General features: G+C 39.0%; 1 protein-coding gene across 1 annotated transcript in view; it reads right to left on the bottom strand.

Annotated features, from left to right (window-relative positions):
- Positions 1-20,891, bottom strand: part of LOC149140381 (uncharacterized) — a 204,430-nt gene that overhangs the window by 69,103 nt on the left and 114,436 nt on the right. The window contains exons 4-6 of the mRNA XM_089446709.1: positions 971-1,030; positions 494-652; positions 183-329 (exon numbers count right to left, since the gene is read on the bottom strand). Of these exons, the coding sequence (XP_089302835.1) occupies positions 183-329; positions 494-652; positions 971-1,030 (366 nt within the window). The remainder of the gene's footprint in view (positions 1-182; positions 330-493; positions 653-970; positions 1,031-20,891) is intronic.

Here is a 20,891-nt window from a genome sequence, read left to right as displayed (position 1 = left end):
ATTATGGAAAGCCTAAGGACCCATCTTATCACAAACATGTCTTATGCCCAAATTGAACAAATCCATTTCTAGACCTTCAGACAACTATTACTTTGATTGGTGGATTCATTGTCGCATATAGAAAATGAAAACCGTACAAGTTAAAAGTTCAACAATTTCTCTAATGCATTTGAAATGGATACCTTAGTGCGCTCTTCCTCCATTCGTTCATAATTTCGAGCAATGGTTGCTGGAATTGTGGGTTTCGTTACCCTTACACCAATAATCTCAATGCCAGGAGCATAACGTGTACAATCAGCCTGAATTGCTTCCTTCATTTGCTCATCAATCTGCAGACACTTGAGGATGATTAAACAAACCCAGTTCCTTGCCTTGCTTTCTAGATGAATAAATCTCATAACTTTGCTGTAGTCAAAATTTCAAATCATACAAACAATAAATGCATCTAAGTGGTCTCCATGGATGAGGCCGTATATCTCCAGTTAGAACTTGCCTGATCAAACATGTCGGTGTACACTTCCTGTAAAGTGTGTGAACTGCAAAATTGATTGATTTCATGATGAATTTTGTCATATATCCAAGTCTTGTCATAGGTCACACCATAATTCAGCAATGTGTCATAGACATATTCTTTACGAAGACGGTTGACTACCTGTATAATGTTCAATCCAAAACTTAAAAGTCAAAGAATATGTCTGTAAAGGGAGTAAAGCCTTCAAGCTACACAACGCTTAGAATGGAGAAAATTATCAAGACTGCACTTGGTACTTATTGGGGACAATGCACACTGTTTCTAGCATGCTTGGAATGTAACTCACTACTTGCTGTGTATCCAGCACAGACTGCTTAATTTTCTCAATTTGAAAATCCATCTTATTATGCCGCAATATTATTAGTAGAAACAATCTTAGGTACAAAACGAAGGATGCAACCAGTATGCTATAATTAAATTTGAAAAAAATCTACGCACCTCAATCTTATCAAAGAAAATCATTACTCCCCCCTTGGTACCACATGGTATGTCTCTGACCTGTCCAACAAAACAATAAAGAAGTATGATGATGCTCTTAAGGAATTAATATCGAATGAATCTCAAATTACAATTTCAAATTGTGATACCCAGAAATTATTTTGGCTACAAGCGAAGTCTCGGACATGTTCTGGATTGAAAGTTTGATTACTATTAACCCAAGTACTTAGATATTACATACACCATTTAAATTTTCAATTTATCAATTAAAGACATCTCGATTCTCAACCAATCTATGATGACTACCTTATGAGAGATATGAGAAAGACGCATTAGAATGCCTGAGAGTTTCCTGGCTTTCAAATAGACAAGCTTGATGACTGAAGTACTGGTGGTCCCTGCTAATGGTTTCCACAATTAACAGCATAACCGCGATAACAACATTCAAAGTACATCCCTACCTGGTTTGAATTTGAGAAAATTAATAACAGTTTCTAGCAGGAGCATCAGAAAGGAAGTTACAGCTATATCCTTCGAAATTTCAATTACCAAGAAAAAAAAGACACAACCCAGCCCAATCTTACAGGTCATAGTCAATTAAAAAAGATCAATCCAACCAGATATCCAAACCAGTTCATAACAATCAATGAGGCCACTGAGGTCATCAACCGTATCACAGATCCTGATACTGCTAAATTGGTTGAGATTTGTCTTACCTCTACTTTCTTCAGCTTTGAAGGGGAATTCTATGAACAACGGGTGGTGTTGCCATGGGCTCGCCCCTTTCCCCTGTTGTAGCTAATCTGTTCATGGAGGACTTTGAATCCAAAGCTTTGTCCTCAGCTCAATACAAACCAAAGCTTTGGAAGAGATTTGTGGATGACACCTGCGTCATCTGGCCTCATGGTCAGGATAAGTTGGATCTCTTTCTCCATCATCTTAATAATCAGTCTAGCTCCATAAAGTTTACTATGGAATGTGAAATCAATGGGAGCCTTCCTTTTCTTGACGTCCTTATTTCAAAGAAGGACGATGGATCATTCTCACACTAGGTCTTTCGGAAGAAAACTCACATGAAGTAGTATCTTCACGCTAAGTCCCATCATTTCCCTGCTCAAAAGTTGGGTGTTCTCAACACTTTAGCCACTCATGCGTTTAGAGTTTCTGATGAAAGTCATCTTGAAGATGAGAAAACCCATCTCCTCAAGGTTTTCAAAAATAATGGTTATAATAAGCTCCAATGTCTTAGGGCTTTCCTTAAGGCTGGCAAGGGTTCCAAGATTAAAAAAGAACCCAATGATCGGTTTTATAGGGTACACCTTCCTTTTATACAAGGGACCACTGACAAGATTGCAAGGATCCTAAGAAAGCACAAGGTTCCCTCAACCTTTAGGCCCCTTAACACTATTCAAAGTTCCCTAAGATCTGTAAAAGACCCAGTGGACCCTAAGAATATGAAAGGTGTTTATGTAATCCCTTGTTCATGTGGAACACCCTATGTTGGTGACACTAAATAAATCAGAGGATTCAAGAACATGCAGCAGACATCAAACATGGGAGGACCCGCTCCTCAACATTAACAGAACATGCGAAAAAGACAAAACACCACATTTGCATTGAAGACGCCCAAGTCATTGCTAAGATAGATCATTTCCATCACCGTAAGTTTAGGGAAGCTATAGAGATTGAAAGGAGACCAAGCAATCTGAATAGAGACAATGGCTAGAAAATTAGCAGTTGTTGGATCCCTGCCATTTCTTCAGTTTACATATATATATATATATATATATATATATACGCATAATTTCCTAATTTTGATTATTTATTTGTATTTTTATCTTCTTTTTTGTAAGCTTGGTAGATCCTTCTTTTTCATTAATAATAAGCAAATTGATACCACATAAAACAGGTTAGGTGGCCTCAACTTGCCCAGCAGGAAACCAAGTTTGTTGGCCACCTAACTGCATGATAAGCCATCCAATAGCAAAAAATTCTAAGTCTTTCTACCCAAGCTATATAAGTTTGATTCTCATGTCCACACCCATACTCTAGTTTCCTATATTCATATATAACTGCATATTGAAAATTAAAATCTATCCGCATAAGTACTGAACAAAACTAATAGGAACCAACATTCTAATCTTCCTGCTCAGCAGAGGCAGAATCAACTAGAGCCAGATCTTTGACATTAGAGCCTAGCAGCTCTGTCTGTGAGAGCAGACAGGGAAGGTGTCTCTCAATGCGGCCAAGGCATCCTTCTTGTTTCTACATTTGGAATTGCAACTTCTGAAAATCCTGTTTGTAGTTTGGAAAATCCTGGACCATTGTCGCCATGCTCACCGAAATCTGCTCCATGGCCTTGCCCAGGAGACTTTTCATTAGCCAATACAGGTAAAGGGTTTGCTTAAACTAAGTCACTCGCCTGCGGGTATGTCCTGGGTCCGGCACGAGGATTCTCCAATCTTCCATTTCTATCTTAGTCATGCTCGCCTAGCGGTTGAGGTCAGCCTCCCATTCTTCTATCAATCTCCTAATGTCCTCGTTGGTCCCCTCCCGATAAGTTGTTCCCGCTTCATTGATGAGGGTCTCGACAGGGTTTCTGTCGCGTTTTCCTCTCAAGGAGCTGGGCTCATTTCCCTGCTCAGGCCCCTGTGACCTCTTACCTCAGCCCTTGGTCTTTGCAGTGTGAGCCATAGCTATTGATTTTTGGTAGCATCGGATGTGCTCTAGCCTTGAAATTTGGAGGAAAGGCTAAGGCACATGAAATCTCCAAGACCCAAAAATTGTTTTGAGAAATTCCATCCGGATGAGGAGTTATTAAAATAATTAATATTTTTAATGGGTTCCTAAGTCTAAACCTAGGAAAATAAAAATATTAATGGGTATTAATAAAGATAAGGATGAGAAGCTTCTAAGAGACGAGGATCAAGTCTGTTTTAATCTTAACCATTGATTAGGGACTTAATCTTGGTCGTTGATTCATCAACAGGAAGAGTATAAAAGAAGACTTGAGGGTCATTTGGAAATGCACCAATAGATACTCAGTATCCCAAGGAAAATCAATTCTCAGAGAGGAGGAGATCGATTTCAGAGGGAGAGTAGCAGGGTGGAGGAAGAAGGGGGATTAACAACAGTCAGGGAGCTCAGAAGAGGTGATGTAGGGACTTTGAGAGACAGCGCAGAGGGAGATGCAAATCAGAGAGACCCAGGGATAACGCAAAGAGGGACCAGAGTTGCGCAGAGCCACGCAGAATGATGTAGGGCTGACGCAGTAGAAAAAGGAAGCTTTCCAAGGTGTCAAAAAGTCTCAGGTGTTTTCTCCCAGTGTCTATGTAAATCTTTCTATAAAAGCGATTGTTGCTGAAGATTAATAAAACCCTCCTCTATTGCACCGGTTTTCTCGCATTGGGGTTTACAGGGACAATTGTCCAAAAATTATTGTGTCGATGTGATTGATTCTTGTGCATATATTTGTTTATGTATAATGATGTGATATCTGCAGTAGAATTTATTTTAATATTTACAGAAGGGATTTCATAAATAACTTATTGGGAATAATAAGTAGGTGAAATATATCAGTTGCTGCAGTAACAGAATTTCTGTTTAGAAATTTTCACATGGTATCAAAGTAAAGATTCGGCGATAGGACGGGAAAATCAATTATGGGTCAAGAGCATGGTGTAGAGGCATCCACTCAAGGAGACTCATGCAGATTTTCAGAAGAATGCACAACAGACAGAAATTACGACTATTCTATGTTGGCTTCCAGATTGGAAGAAGAAGTTGCTTGTGTAGCAAGCTCTGCCTCCTCAAAAGTTTGGTATATAGATAGTGGAACTTCCTGGCATATGACAGGAATCCGAGAATGTTTTTCAGATTATTAGGAAGAAAGAATGAAATTTCAGATCACCATGGGGAATAAAGCAAAGTGTACTCCAATAGGGAAAGGTACTATAGTTTTTCAAACAGAAACAAGAGAACGGTTTCGAGCTACCAATGTGTTGCATGTGCCAGGACTGGGGATGAACTTACTTTCCGTATCTCAACTTCAAAGCAAAGGCTATGACGTTTTCTTCATCAAGGAGAAAGTATATGTCAAACACCCGAGTTGGACAAAGAAGGCCAAATCGGAATCAGAAGTAACAGGTTGTACAGGTTGCAACTAGAATCACCAATGGCACTGATAGGCAGTAATGGAGACAAGGATTTGAATGAACTATGACACAGAAGGATGGGACATTTGCACCATGGGGCTCTGAGAATTCTCATAAAAACTGTAACAGGAATTCCAGATCTTAGTACTAAACGAGATGATGTATGCAGAGGGTATGCTTTGGGCAAGTATGCCAAAGCAACGTTTCCAAGAAGTAACAATAGGGCCAAGAGTGTGTTAGGATTGATACACTCGGACATCTGCGGATCGATGTCCACAAAAGCTCTTAGTGTTGTCGAATACTTCGTCACCTTCATCGATGATCATTTCAGGAATACTTGGATCTACTTTCAGAAAACCAAAGATGAGGTTTTCGGTCGATTCAAAGAGTTCAAGGCTCTAGTGGAGAATCTGACAGGAAAGAAGATAAAAGTGTTGCACTCAGACAATGGTGGAGAGTATGTTGACAAGGACTTCACCGATTTTTGCGCTAGGGAGGGCATCAGAAGGGAGTGGACAACTCCCTACAATCCGGAGCAAAATGGAGTATCAGAAAGGAAGAACAGGACTATTGTGGAAGCAGCTAGGGAAATGATGTATGATCAGGATATGCCAAAATTCCTGTGAGCAGAAGCATGTAGCATGACAGTCTATGTCCAAAATAGAACTCCTCATAGGGCATTGGGCAAGATTACTCCAGAGAAGGTCTTCACCGGGAAGACACCTAAAGTTAGTCACTTCAGAATATTTGGGAGTTTAGCATATTGTCGTATACCCGAAGAGAAGAGGAAGAAGTTACATCAAACTACAGAGAAAGGATATATTGTGGGATATAGTGAGAATGCTAAGGCATACAAAGTCTATGTTGTCTTATTTCATGTTTGCACTTAGGAGATGTGGGTTCAGAGGTCCCACATGAATTTTGGGATTGAGTTGAGGCCCAAACATTAGGAATGAAGGGAAATATTGCAGCTCTAGTGGAGTGTGGGGGCCACCCCATGGAGAATTACAGCCCACGTATGGAAGACGCTCTCATTGGAGTGAAGTTGGTGGGGAAAGTCGAGTTGGACCCACATGGGCATCTTGGAGGCTCTTTGATAAATAGAGCAAAAGACACTGATTTTGGTCATTCATTCATCTATTCAAAAATTGTGTCTTTGACATAGCACGCTTGAGTTGAAGCCAAGTCTGCAGTGTTGTTTAACACACGGGTGTCTCCAAGCGGAGATCTCAACCCTTGCTTTGGTGGACTTCAAGTGCCAGCCCAAGGAGGGAGTCCTACCTATACCAATTCATACTAGCAACAAGTAGTGCGAGTTTGTGGAGAGGATTGACAGCAACAGTACAGGGACTGCACCATTCTTGGAGGCACGCTTGGAGGTTAAGTGAAGGGAGTTAGGGGCTGAAACTTGAGGCGGAGTCCAGGGTAGTGTGGTGGAGGTTTTTCCAACATTTTGGTGAAGCATTAAATGCAGCATTTGCTACAGGTTACATCTTCTACTTGTGGAGGAGAGCCAAGAATTTGGAGGTCAATTTTGGAGCGTCAAAACTAGGAAAAAGCCTTTCTGGATTTATTGAGGAGAGGCCAAGATTAATTTGGCAGAATTTTCTGGGCAGATTTTAGGGGTCAGACAGGGATCCCAACTCAGCCAACAGCTAGACGAGCTAGGGGAAAATTGGGCCGAAGTTCCAAGGTCAACATTTGGCCAATTCCTTCATGGGTTTTTGTGGGTTATTGGTGGAGAGCCCGGGGCTAATTTCCCGGAATTTTTGAGCATCCGAGGAGGCCGTAGCAGCGGTTCTTTGCAGCTATCGACATATTTTCTGGGTAGTTTCAGCGCAGAGTCAAGAGAGAGCAGCAGCAGATTTGAGAAGGATTTCTTATTGTTCATTTGGGCTTAGCTAGCTTGCCTTGAGCAAGCCCAGGTGCACTCTTTCCAGCATTGTACCCTCGTATTTATTAATAAAATGGCTCAGATCAACGCAGTTCATGGAGATTTTTGGTTGTTAAATGTGCTGTAAATTTTTGTATGTGTTTCTGCTACGTTTGCTTTGTTTAACGTTGTATATTTCCATTAGGAATATTATGGAAAAACATTTCCATAAAGAGCATGACCACATTCTTAAATAGGAGGTCCTCCCCCTCCAAACTAATAGCCAAAACTAACCCCATGTGGAATTGGAACACTCAAACATACTATCATTAGTTTTAGATATTGTTTGTTCCATTAGAAATTCTAAAATCACGCATGTTGATGATATTGATCACCCACTATGAAACCTTTTGCAGAGGTTGTCGTACTCTTGAGTTTTGCTTAACCTTGTTCTTTCCTAATAGAGTCAATTGGAGCTGTTGAGTGTTAAGGATCCATGTCAATAGCCTGAGAAACCATAGGAGTGCTAAGTAGAGGCGGTGAACATGATCATAGAATTCAACATTGAAAACTAAATGTGATCCAAGGTAAGGTAGGTTGTCGGGAACAAGGGCATTGTCACATGCCACTCTGATGATGGTGCCTGGACCCTGCCAAAGGGACTCGAGCTTCGGTTGAGAATACTTAAAGTTGTATTTTCTATAAATGGAGCCAAACCTGTTCTGGAACTTAAAATTGACACAGGACATGACTCGTGTTGCTGCATACACTTTCATTGTTATCAGGTGAGGATGTCTTTGACCTGGTTGTCGGTTTGCTGGATCTATTGAATGAATTGTTCCAGTAAATGTGGATAAGCAAAGAAGCTCCAGATCATACTGATTTCCCCGATGCTACACCCCATACAACCATGTGCGTCCTCAAGTTGGACAGTCATTCATAATGTAAGCGAAGGAATAGTTGCGGGAGCCACTATTGATGCAAGATAAATAAAAGGAGGTGGCAAATGAACCCTTAGTGGGATTTTTCTATGTCCAGCAACATGTTCACAATGATGTTCCAATTTTGCATGAGATTAAGGTGATTACTTATTTTGCATTTGTTTTAAATTTTACTCAAAGTCCTCCTTTTACTGAGCTAGCCCTTCAAAAATCTAAAGATTCTGCCCAACTTCCAAAGAATTATGATTAGGTTATAGATTGTTTTCTGTAATCCATCAGCCCCAATTTACTGGTTATCTGCAGATATTTGTATTTGTATTTTAGGTTATCAATTATCATACTGTACATTAGACATATTATCATGAGCAATGCATTAAAATAATAAATCTGGTTGATTTTGTCTACGGGATTAAAATAATGATTTTATCAGTTATATGCAATATGTATAAACACCACAGTTACTGAAAGTAAACAAAATAGAGGGTACCAAATATGCAGGATTTATTTCCTTACTAATTTTTTTTAAACAGAACATGGAACCTTGTTTATGACATTAAGATGATTGAGAGAATTTCGATTCAAAACAAGGAAAACTAGAAGGGAATTGGAGAATCATGAACAACACAGGAGTTCAACACAGTACCCAAAGAATTTTACAACACAGATTATATGAATGACCAAAACCCAATGAAGCAGAACACATGCACAAATCCCTTATCGAGGCAGCATTAGCTGCAATTATGCATGTGTTTGTCAAACCGGCTACAAAAGCTCCAAATGTATAGGACACACAGCATCTAAGACAGATAGGTTACTCTAACCATACACATCAAGGTAAGCGTTGGGTATACCATGGCATAAAATAAGGCTATGCCAGTAAAACCCCACAAATAGACATATGCTTTGATCCAAACACTATTCACCAAAACAAAAGTTGAGATGGCAATTATTTCATACATGTAAGAGGAGACCATTACTTAAGGCATATGAGATAGTCGCATGGGAATGAGGGACTGAAACAATTTACATGATATGCCAAAAAAGTATTATTGAATCACTAATGACATAAAAATGAGAACGGGGTAATTAAAGAGAAGGTTTATGATTCTAGTGGACCATTCTTTAGATGGCACAAATACCAGCAATTCCGCTGTCCATTGCACATACCAGCACCCAGCAAACAAGTTGTGCTACCTCAGGGGGATGGATACAGCAATCCATGGTTGCTTATGGCCTATATGCCTTATGTAAAGTCTCAACACAATCCCAGCAACAGCATATGCTTGTGGTGAACAATGAATGGTAGTGGAAAACCCTTCTACAAGATAAATGGGCAGCGTATAGTCCTGGGAAAGAATCTTAGGGACTACCATTGCTGTGTATGCGTTAACAATCACTGAATTGACTAGCAAAATTAGAAAGTCAGTTAAAACGATATAACAGTCAATCAATGACAACACAACAAAGCAGTTGGGGTTCACTACTTTGTGAAGCAAAGGGCATGTATAAATCACAACTACTCATGGCAAAGAAGACCAGCTTACTGTAGTTGCATTTGCAGAAAGATGGAGAGGCAGGTCCAATCAAACCAAATTCAGTTTATCAAATGGGCAATAGAGAAATAGTGGACCTGTTCAACTTCCAAAACAAGAGACTAACTAAAGCAGTCAATATCAAAGCATTCAAGTGCTTCTATTGAAGTAGTCCTGGCCATATACCTTGTGCTTGCAGGAAAAGTCAGCATAATAAGAGAAAAGGACAACATAGAGGTAATTAAGCAGAAGACGATTGTGCAGTGCTAATTAAAATTGGGTTTTCAGATTGAATCTGTCACAAGACAAGTCTCAATGACACGGGAAACATGATCTCCATCCAATCACAAGCGGGCCATTGTCAATGAGACTTAATCTACTATGGATTAACACGGTATATTTGAAGTTTAAGGATAGCCTTAACCCTGTGCTTAGCCAAGCAAATAATTGATTGGTACTCAAAGGTACATCACAGTTATGCCAGATGATTTCATCCCCTTTTGTTTTAAATATCTTGTAGTGTTTTATTTCCATAAACTCAGGTTGGCTCTTTCTAACACTATTCCAATGCCTTGTGTGCCATGAATGATCCAGTGTGTATATCAGGGTTTGAACTTAGGTCATCACTCGTTGACACCCCACCTTAAACACTAGATCACAGCCTGGCAGGTAAAAGCATATCATTCATTCATTGGAACCAAGATCAACAATCAAATTTATTAACAAGAATGCCAGACTAGTTTGTGCATCATAAATATAATTGTTATGTTGCCATATTAAATAACTTACAGCAATATCAATGCAATCCGACAAGAAAACTTCTCCAATATTGGTTGGTAGGCAATAGTTGTACAAAATATGCATCCCAGATTGTAAGAATGAAAATCAATTGGAATGGATTGCTACAACAATCTCAACCATAAATACCTACCTAACTCTTTTTGGAACCAGCCAATATGGCTGAAGCATCATTGCGTCAAGTAAAGGTACACCAGAATCAGACAGTTTCACGTCCTGATAATGCTACATAATTTATACTGGGTCAGAAAGGTGTAGAAACATTCCATACTAATGATGGCCTAGAGATAACAATACAAAGAAAAGACGACTTTCTTCCTTTTAGTCTCTTCCACAAATATGTGATTAGAGCAGACCTGATATTAAACAATTATAACATGTGGTGCCCCTTTGCATCTTCGTTGAAAGAATATATTGTTTAATTTATTTTTATACTTTTCATGAACAGCCCTCATATTAGAAGCTCTTCCAGTCTTATCTAATATCGAAAGAAAGAGTGAAACAATTTGTCAGTGGAAAAAATTGCAAGAGCTGCAAAAACAAATCTGAGTATATTCCATCCAGGGGTAGCATCTAGGTTGGTTGTTCTACTACTACAGGTATGAAACATCATGAATCCTCAAGGACAAGTTGCTGTCATGCTAGAAATGATTTCTTGTTATGGCTGCCATGCCCATTCATGTTTTGGAGATCCGTAAAGCTAATGGAGTTTCCTTGTACTCCCAAACTGTATAAAAGATGAATAATTTTCATATAGCACAAAAGGCTGGGGATGAGTCCTTTCCCAATCATGTTCTTCATAGAAAATTATTTTTGGTCATGAAACTTTAACACTTATAGGGAAATTCCCCTTACTAATCCACCATACCAATTGGAATTTGATATGGTACCTTATTTAGAAAAGTTGTGAGGATTATTTTCATTTAAGCACTTCCAAGAGGCACCTTCTTCACGAGGCAGAAAGTCAAGATGCAGCTTGTTCAAAAGGTGCAGAGAACCGATAAGCACCTTCATTACAGGGCAGAGCGCCTAAAATACTTCAGTCTCCTTAATTGGAAAACATGGTGGATATTATTATGACTTGGTGACTATAAGGGATTTCCATGACCAAAAGAATAGAATAAATCCATGTATTTGTATGTGAGGCTAAGGAGCTCCTAGCGGGATAGACAACTTGACAGAAAAGGTGAAGTGAAGACCTGCAGAACATGTGTTAGGAGGATATGAAAACTCGTGACCTTATCTCCCATTTATGAGTTTTGAGTGTCTCTTAGGGATCTTATCGAACGAGGTTCTATTGCTGTATTGCTATGTACCTTTTCAGAAAAAGTAATAGACTAAAAGAGCTTTTATAAAAAGAATTCAAACAGGGTCAGTATCATTTTCTCCATATTCCCTCTAGTGGCAGGGCCATGAGATTTTTGTCTTGGCCTATATAGCACATGCTTTTTGTAAGGTGTATAAAGCATGATGACTTGATGTTATCCTCAAGCTCCTCTGGTTTATCTGGTTTATCTCAAACAATCCATCCAGTGTTCCAACTTTAATGATAGCAATATAAAATAAGGGTTATGCTTATGGAGGACTTGAACAAAAAACTTACGACTAGCATTCCTCTGTCCGGCATCAGTTATGCAACATAGGTGAAAGGTACCACTGTTGAAAACAGGCCAAACAGAGTCTGTTTTCAACAAAACTTGAAACATGACTTCTTGATGGAGGTTACCTCATCATTGAGTTTTCAATCTGGCAATCCAGATATATTAAGGGCATCATTTAATGCCTGGAAAATGGGTGTCATGTTAGACATCATCGTATGGAACTCACCACCATACTACTGCAATTTCGCTATGTTTCCTAAAGCCTCTTCTTGATTGAAAGGCACTAAAAACATACTAAGTTGCTTTTAGTATGCTCTCTTGCAAGGTTCCACACCTCAGCAAGCAATTAATATGCTCTTTTCCCAAACAAACTAGCTAAAAACAATGCCTCCTAGGGCTTTCCCCCTCATAACATATCAACACTGTTGTCAAGCTATTACAGTTTCACACATCATTTTTCTGTTAAAATAGGCAACTATGGTCAAATTCCACTTTGAACAGCTCATTTGATGGAGATGATGATTGCATTAAATTCCTCTTTTCGAGAGGACCAAAATCGACCTAAAGATCATCTAATTTGGACAATGGAAAGTGTATTTTTGAATTATGAGCCCACATGTGCATATTTGATAAGGTCGGCCCTAAGGAAAAGTTGTCACCCTTGGAAGGCTATAAACACAAGTGACCTCTACCTCATTTGGACATCATCATGAGACATTCTTCTATTCTCTTTCTTGGTTTTGGCTCACACAAGTCTGAGGCACGTCTGCAGAGGAATGGGTTCGCTCGAAGATGAAATTGTAGGGTCCGAAGCTCGCATCTTTGTTTTAGGGTTTTGGGCATCAGTCGCGGGCACGAGAGAGGAAGAACTCGACCACAGTCGCTCGCTAACCAGCTCATCCATGCGACCAAAGCATCTCAGTCGCACGCACAACTCGTCCTCCATGTGACTGGAATCTAGGGTTTCAGAATCATAGTGGCAGGCTCTCCAAAGGTTGAATTCGACCACAGTGGCTGGCTTATAGGCTCAAGGGAGTGACTAGACCTTTCTAGTTGCATGCATGAATCCTCCGTGCGACTGATACCTAAATGTTGGTTTTTCAGTTGTCTGAAGTTTTTGCTCATTGACATCAGGGTTCGACAGCTAACCGCAGATAGTGATAGTTCATTACAGCTTCTGAATAAGGGTTTTTGAGTATAAGCATTGATGGATTCATTTTTTGGATATTGTTTAGTTTATTGTTGTTGGATAGGTTTATAGTTGAAGATATGGATTATTGTACTCTCATTTACTAAATCATTCAATGACGATCTAATAAGAAGAATTTGAAAGGGTTTTCCCCATAGTGGGTTTTGCCCCAGTCTCCGACCAATCCTGGTGTCTCGATGTGTGAATGTTTTTCTTCTATTGTTCGTTTATGTTTCGCTACATTGATAATGATGATATTGTGGTTGATGAGGATGAACCAAATTAGACAGTTCGAAACATCGACCAAATTTCAAAGTTGCATATGTTGTTGAATAATGTAAATCTGAATAATGTTATGATGCTATGGGGTGAATTTAATGTGTTAATAAAGAAATGCAATTATCAAAGCAAAGAACAATATAGACCTAAGAAAAATTAACATGGTATCAGCGTTGAGCTAAAGAAAAGTCATGGAGATCACCCCTATGATGACACCATTGATAGAAACAAGAGAGCATGGATGAGACCTAAAAGAATTCTAGGGTTTACCGTTTGAAGGAAACCCTAAGCAATTTGTGTATTAGGGTTTGATGGATATTATCAGGTTAGGGTTTGAAAGAAACCCTGATTTATGGCAAAGATGTGAGATACGAAATCTGGAAACCCTAGCATGGTCAATGTAAAGATGCTCAAGCACTTATGACAGATTTGATGAAGCCCTAGATGGGATAGGCCTGGTTGCTAATGAAGTTGGTAAATATATTGAAGGCAACAATGATACATGGTCAATGGACAGTCATGGCTCTTGAAGGTTGGTTCAAGAGGTAGACGATCACCTCTCATTGAAGATAAGTACTTTCCAATTTATGATGCTCCTTTATGTCTTTACTTTTGTTTAGACTTATGGATCTCATTATTGTTTTGATCATTACTTATACTTCCTGCATGTACATTTGAGTATTTGGATGCTTCTAACCTCTTGATGAGTTGTGATAAGTGGATCTTTCTTGAGGATCATGACTAGTGCATGAAGAGAAGAAAAGGTAAAGAGGCACCTGATGAAAAGGTGACGAAGTGCTACAAGCTGCTTATGCAAAATAAGAAGGTGCATAGGTGTTTGAATACTACAAGGTATGCATGGTATATTGTTTCAATATTATGTTTCAGCTGCAATATTGATGGCAAGGTAAGCCCTAAGGTTTGATGAAAATGCCCCCTTTACAAATGGCTCATGAAAGTAATTTTGATTCATGGTACTTATGATGAGATGGTGCACTTGGTGTTGGACAAGTATCTTGCATTCTAGATTTTTGATATATTGGTATACTTGATATTTGGCACACATCTCTCATTACAGACATGATGGATTTCATATAGAAGGCTAGTTCATTGATTCTTATATAAGGTAACTTGATTTGATTATTAATGAGTGTGATGATGATAGAAGTGTAACAATGAGATTGATATTCATGATCTTCTTGTTGACCTTGGTTAAGTTTTAATGAGCTTAGTAATTATGGCATATGGTGAAATTGAATGCCCTGACTTGATGGATTGAGTTATGTAATGTTGTGATCATGATTCTTGAAGTATGCTCCTATTAGCTTGATGAAAGATTGATGTAATGATGTAATGATAAAGTAGTTGATGCTAACATATGACCATGATAAATATGTGATATAGTCTGACTTTATGATCTAACACAGATGTTGATGCATGACAGTATTATAAACAGGTTGATGACTTGAATGAAGATGACTGAAGTGGCTTCCCATTCAGAGGGAGAATCTCTCCATAAGATCCCTACTCCTATTATCATTTGCATTATATGTATAGAAGATTCTTTACTATTGAAATATGATTTATGGGCATGAATAGACAAATATTTGATATTGTTGGTCTACAGCAAAATTCTGATCTGAGAAGAGAGAGTTTTCCCTTACTCTAAGCCTCAGTCACACGAAAGCAAGTTCAAGTGTGCGACAGTAGCCTCCCAACCGCACATAGGAAGGCCTATGGGTGTGATTATGCCTGCAGGTCACAAAAGTGAAGATTTGTGCATAAAATCAAAAGTTCACCCGAAGGATGTCAATCCTACAGACATGGAGCAGACAACAAGTTCTGAGTAGGGAAGTTTGAATTACCATAATGTGAATATGTTGACTAACCTTGTGTTTACAGGTGACCAAGATATGCATATCAATATGTCATTATGATTTAACCATTTAGGCTTGTGTATGACAGTATTTGATAACAGTTACAAGGGTTTGACTAGATTTGGCTGATTGATATAGATAAGTAGTGTTTGGAGTTTTGACATGATGCTTGATAATGATTTAGAACTTTGGCTTGATGATTGAGATATTTTTTGGGCTATAGATCTCACTCTAATAGCATACTTGGGATTTGACCTGATGACTAATGATTTGATTTGACAACTAATAATTTGCCTTAATAACAATGCATAGTGACTTTCAGTGACTTATATTGGTATTTTGTGTTGACATCATTGGCTTTGGCACAATGGTTGAAGTATTGACAATTATGGAACCTGCATGACTTATTCTTGGTGTATGTATTTGCATCTAGTGACTTATATTATGATCATGAGGACAACTTGATGAAATTTGGATTGATATTGCTCGGAAGATGACAACTTGTTGGCATGATAAAGTCATCATTTGATATCTAGATGTGAGCTTTATCGGTCACTTGGTCCAAAGAATTTGTTACAGTGATATTGATGATTTTGATATTAGTTCTGATTTGGCATCTAAACTTTGATAAGCTGAATTAATTGATTTGATTGCACAATATTGACTTATGTAAAGCTGAGCATATTGGTTTAGTAAAGTGTTATGTTTGCAGAAAGCATTGTATGAAGCCAGCTCCCCAAGTCGGTTATGTCCTCATTGACAGTTACCTGGTGAAGCGAAGAAGATGCGTTGATCCAAACCTCTACTTCAGAAGGGGTCCAAAGTATGTCTTTGATTTTGGTTTTTATATATATACTGATGATCTAATCTTGACAGGTAATAAGCCTTTGATGATCAAAGTAAGAGGGAGATGGCCTCTAAAGTGCGAAATGAAGAATCATGGCACAATGTATCTCGTCCTGAAGTTTGGAAAAGAAAATCTGCATTGCAAAGCTATTAAAGAGTTTTTGGAAATGGAAATGCAAATCCTCGGACACTTTGATTGAATTTCAAGAATTTGTGAAGAGATATTGTTGAACCTGACATGGCAACTGGCAATTGATTGAAGCATTGATATTCCAACACCCGTATATATATATATATATATATATATATATATATATATATTGTGCATAACCTGAGTGAATTCATGATTGAGCCGCTTCATACACATTGAGTTGTCGCCAAGCACCCTTCGAGATATTTGCATGGGATGATCTATCTTTGACATTCTTCCTATGATATGTGACTACATGGATGTACTGATGATGTTTGGATCATTATTAACGAGCACATTTGGGTGTTGCCTTAGTATGAGATCTGCCATGATGTTTTGAATGAGAAGTTTGTAGCTTTAAGCACGACCAAGGTTGAGTATGATGGTTGCTAGCATGACTAGCTATGAGGTAGGATGAAGAAGCTTTTTGGAGAGATGTTTGAGCAAGTTCTAGATATGACATGGATACATTATGATGACAAAGAGTGGGAACCGATTGGCAGAGAATCTTGTATATAGCTGGGAATGAGATACCTTCATTGAGATAGTGTTATTATACAAAACAATCTTAGGCTTGTAGTTGACACCTCCTCGAGAGGGAGGATGACTATGGTATCCTTTTTGTGGTATGTATATTTTGTTCTAATATGATATTTTATTCAGTGTTGCGAAAATCACGATAATATCGAAAAATCGCGATTTTTTGAGTTTGGCAATATTATCGCCCGATTTTTATGCTAAATTTTTTTTCACAAAAAATAGCGAAAAATCGCGATAACTTGAAAAAAACGTGATTTTTTCGTAGAAATTGCGATTTTTTGGGAAAAAAATAAAAGTAAAAATAAAATAAAATAAATATATATATATATATATATATTCTCCGATTTTTTGATGAGGAGGAGGTGACACAACCTACCCAGGCTACCCCTGTCACCAGTAGAGGACGTGGTCTAACTCCTGTAGCTCCTAGTTCTTCAACGTCTAGAGCATAGCAAATTCCACTGCCAACTCCACCGGCATCTACATCTAGAGGGGCTGAGGAAATCAGTAGTATTAGACTTTAGTTATTTGGTTCATTTCATTGTATATGACATTATGACTCATGATATGAGATACATTATTATATTTTTTTGTTGATATTTTGAGGCTGAGTTGGGACTCAGGAGTCAGGACTTCCTATTTAGGACATGATTCACTGTTATGTGTGATGTAGCACTAGAAATGATATTACACATCTTATATATTAGTTCTTTTATCATATTTATATGTCAATGTATTTACTTTATGTTGCAGATGCTTTAGATATTAAAAAAAATGAATATTTTTGTATGTTCCGATTTTTCCTGATTTTTACCGATTTTTTCCAATTTTTACGATTTTTTCCCCTCGTCGATAATATCCCGATAACGATTACTACAACATTGATTTTATTTGATGTCTTGTATGAGCAGGAGACAGCTGCTATTGAGACATGATGAATACCAGATATGAGCATGATGATATATTGTTGATCTATAGAGAACATCATTGATCAAAGACACTGAGTTAGCTCTTCCCCCCCTGTTTGAGCTCCTAGGGTGTGGAATTGAGATAGAGGACTCCTGGGGTTGAGGGATCCCTGGACAATAGGGTATCACCCCTATCTGTTACCCATAGGGTTGGAGATGTTGCTCCCCTATCTTGGTCTTTGTAGAGTATACCCTAGTTAGCATCATACTCACAAGTCGGGCTTGTTGGAATTGTGCCTCCTCGTCTGGCCAACGGGTTGAGAAGGCTTGGGGGCATATGATCCTTAACTTTTGGTAAGTCAAGTATCTCACCCAAGCTGAGATGATGATGCAGGAGTTCTACCACATGACTCTTGACGATCATTGTTGGGAAGATCAGTAGGCAATAGGATGGGTTGAGATGTGCTCCCCTATATCACCTATTGCTCGATATGGAGTCGTAGATGTTTAGCTCCCCCATGAGATTCTGAGTTGAGATGTGCTCTCTAATGTGGTTCCAGGTTGAGAGGTGCTCCCTGATGATATGCTCCCTACTGATGTTTCCCGGGTGGTAGCATTGGCCTCCCCGTTGGCCGAGATTCTGGTTGGTAGCAGTGGTTTCCCGATGAATAGAGGGTGGTAGCTTAGGCTCCCCTCCGATGTCAAATTCTTCTTCTTTTATATTCGCAAATGTTCAACATATGAGCAAGGACAATCAAGAGATAAGTAGGAATAAGCAAGAGATGAATCGAGTTGAACAGTGACGATATTGGTTATGATATGATGACATGTTGATCGATGGTCAAATATTGACAAGTGGAATTCTCCCTAGTTGAGAGGGAGTGTTAAAATAGGCAACTATGGTCAAATTCTACTTTGGACAGCTCATTTGATAGAGATGATGATTGCATTAAATTCCTCTTTTCGAGAGGACCAAAATCGACCTAAAGATCATCTAATTTGGACAAGGGAAAGTGTATTTTTGAATTATGAGCCCACATGTGCATATTTGATCAGGTCGGCCCTAAAGCAAAGTGGACACCCTTGGAAGGCTATAAATATAAGTGACCTCTACCTCATTTGGACATCATCATGAGACATTCTTTTATTCTCTTTCTTGGTTTTGGCTCGCACAAGTCTGAGGCATGTCCACGAAGGAATGGATTTGCTCGAAGATGAAATTGTAGGGGACAAAGCTCGCATCTTTGTTTTAGGGTTTCGGGCCTCAGTCATAGGCACGACACAAGAAGAACTCGACCACAGTCGCTCACTACCTGGCCCATCCGTGTGACTAAAGAATCTCAGTGGCAAGCACAACTCGTCCTCCATTCGATTGGCATCTAAGGTTTCAAAATCACAGTCACAGGCTCTCCAAGCGTTGAATTTGACCATTGTTGATGGCTTACAGGCTCAAGGGAGTGACTGGACCCCTCCTCCATGCGATCAGGACCTAAATGTTGGTTTTTCAATTGTCTAAGTTTTCGCTTGTTGACCACAGGGTTCGACACTTGACCGGAGACAGTGACAGTTCATTACAGCCTTCTGAATCAAGGTTTTTGAGTATAAGCATTGATGGGTTCATTTTATGGATATTGTTTAGTTAATTATTTTTGGATAGGTTAATGGTTGAAGATATGGATTATTGTACTTTCATTTACTGAATCATTCAATGACTATCTAATATTAAGAAGAAATTGAAAGGGTTTTCACCATAGTGGGTTTTGCCCTGGTCTCTGACCAATCCTAGTGTCTCTATGTGTGAATGCTTTTCTTCTACTGTTCTTTTATTTTTTGATGCATTGATGATGATGATATTGTTCTTTCTACATAGTTGCATATGTTGTTGAATGATGTAATCTGAATAATGTTATGATGTTATGGAGTGAATTTAATGTGTTAATGAATAAATGCAATTATCAAAGCAAAGAACAATATAGCCCTAAGAAAAATTAATATTTTCACTCCGAGTCACAGTTTTGGAACCTGGGCTCTGATACCACTTGTAACAACGCCCCTTGTCTACCCAGACGAGGTTACTAGGTTACCTGACTGTTGAGTATGATTACAAGAATAGGGTAGTTGTATCCTTTTTTCTTTTTGCTTTCCATGTTAGAAGATTAAGTATAGTTACAACCCTCCCCTTAACTCGGTACCAACTTCTCTATTCAATTTTAGTTTCACTATCCTTAATGACAGTGTCAGTGGGGGTATTAGAAGAAACAAGGACTAGTGATAATAGTTTCTTAGTCCTTAAAGAAGTATAGAAGTAGTACTAATAGTAGGACTTATGTACGGAACCACAAGGGATAGATTTATGATAAGCCACCGATAGGGAGATACCATATTGCCCCCTATACAGGAATATAAGCTTATGGCTAATGACAGCGCCCTAAGCTTCAGCATCACTCATGGCTACAAAATCCATAAGAAGTCTTGTTAATCTTGTAACTCTAGTAATTAGTTACAGCCAATAAGATACCTCAAAGTGGGCATTGATGATTGGACTAAGGTTCATAATTTCCCTCCCAACCATTGGAAGGTTGCCACCCCTATCTGATGAAACATGTCCCAATGTTCGAACAAGGGATTCTACAAGTCTGACCCTCCTCCACCATGCATGTAGGTGCTTATGGATAGGCTGGTACAGGCCCAGTTTTTAAAACCGCTCACAAAAACCGGTTACCGGTCCAACCGGCCGGTTAGCTGGCCTGCCGGTCGGAACCGGCCTAAAAACCCGGTTAACCCTGCCTTGTGACCGAAATTTAGCCCTAACCGGTCAAAACCGGCCGGTTTAGGACGGAACCGGCCGGTTTGTAGCAAACCGGCCGGTTCCGTCCTAAACCGGCCGGTTTATGGCAAGCCCACCGTAACTTATGAAAAAGCGCAGGCAATTTGTGGTTTATGGGTTTTGGGGGGGAGGGAAAAGTATTTTCCCTCCAAAAAGGCCCTCTCCAAGCTATAAGAGACCCCTCTCACTCTCATTTGTCTCACACAACTGATTTGGAGTGTTTGTGAGTGTTTGTGAGTTTGTTTGTGAGCTTGGAGAGTGTGGAGTTTATGCTGAAGTAGTCATCTTGGAGTTGGAGTTGGAGCTATTTTGGAGAAAGTGTGTAGCTGTCAGTGGAGTTGCCATCTTCAAGAGGAGGCTAAGGGA

This window comes from Pinus tabuliformis, chromosome X, assembly GCF_031772625.1.
Source record: "Pinus tabuliformis cultivar Carrire ecotype Pingquan chromosome X, CPIR1, whole genome shotgun sequence".
Classification (NCBI taxonomy): Eukaryota; Viridiplantae; Streptophyta; class Pinopsida; order Pinales; family Pinaceae; genus Pinus; species Pinus tabuliformis.
Note: the sequence above shows the minus strand (reverse complement) of the source record. Positions and strands in the feature narration are given on the sequence as shown.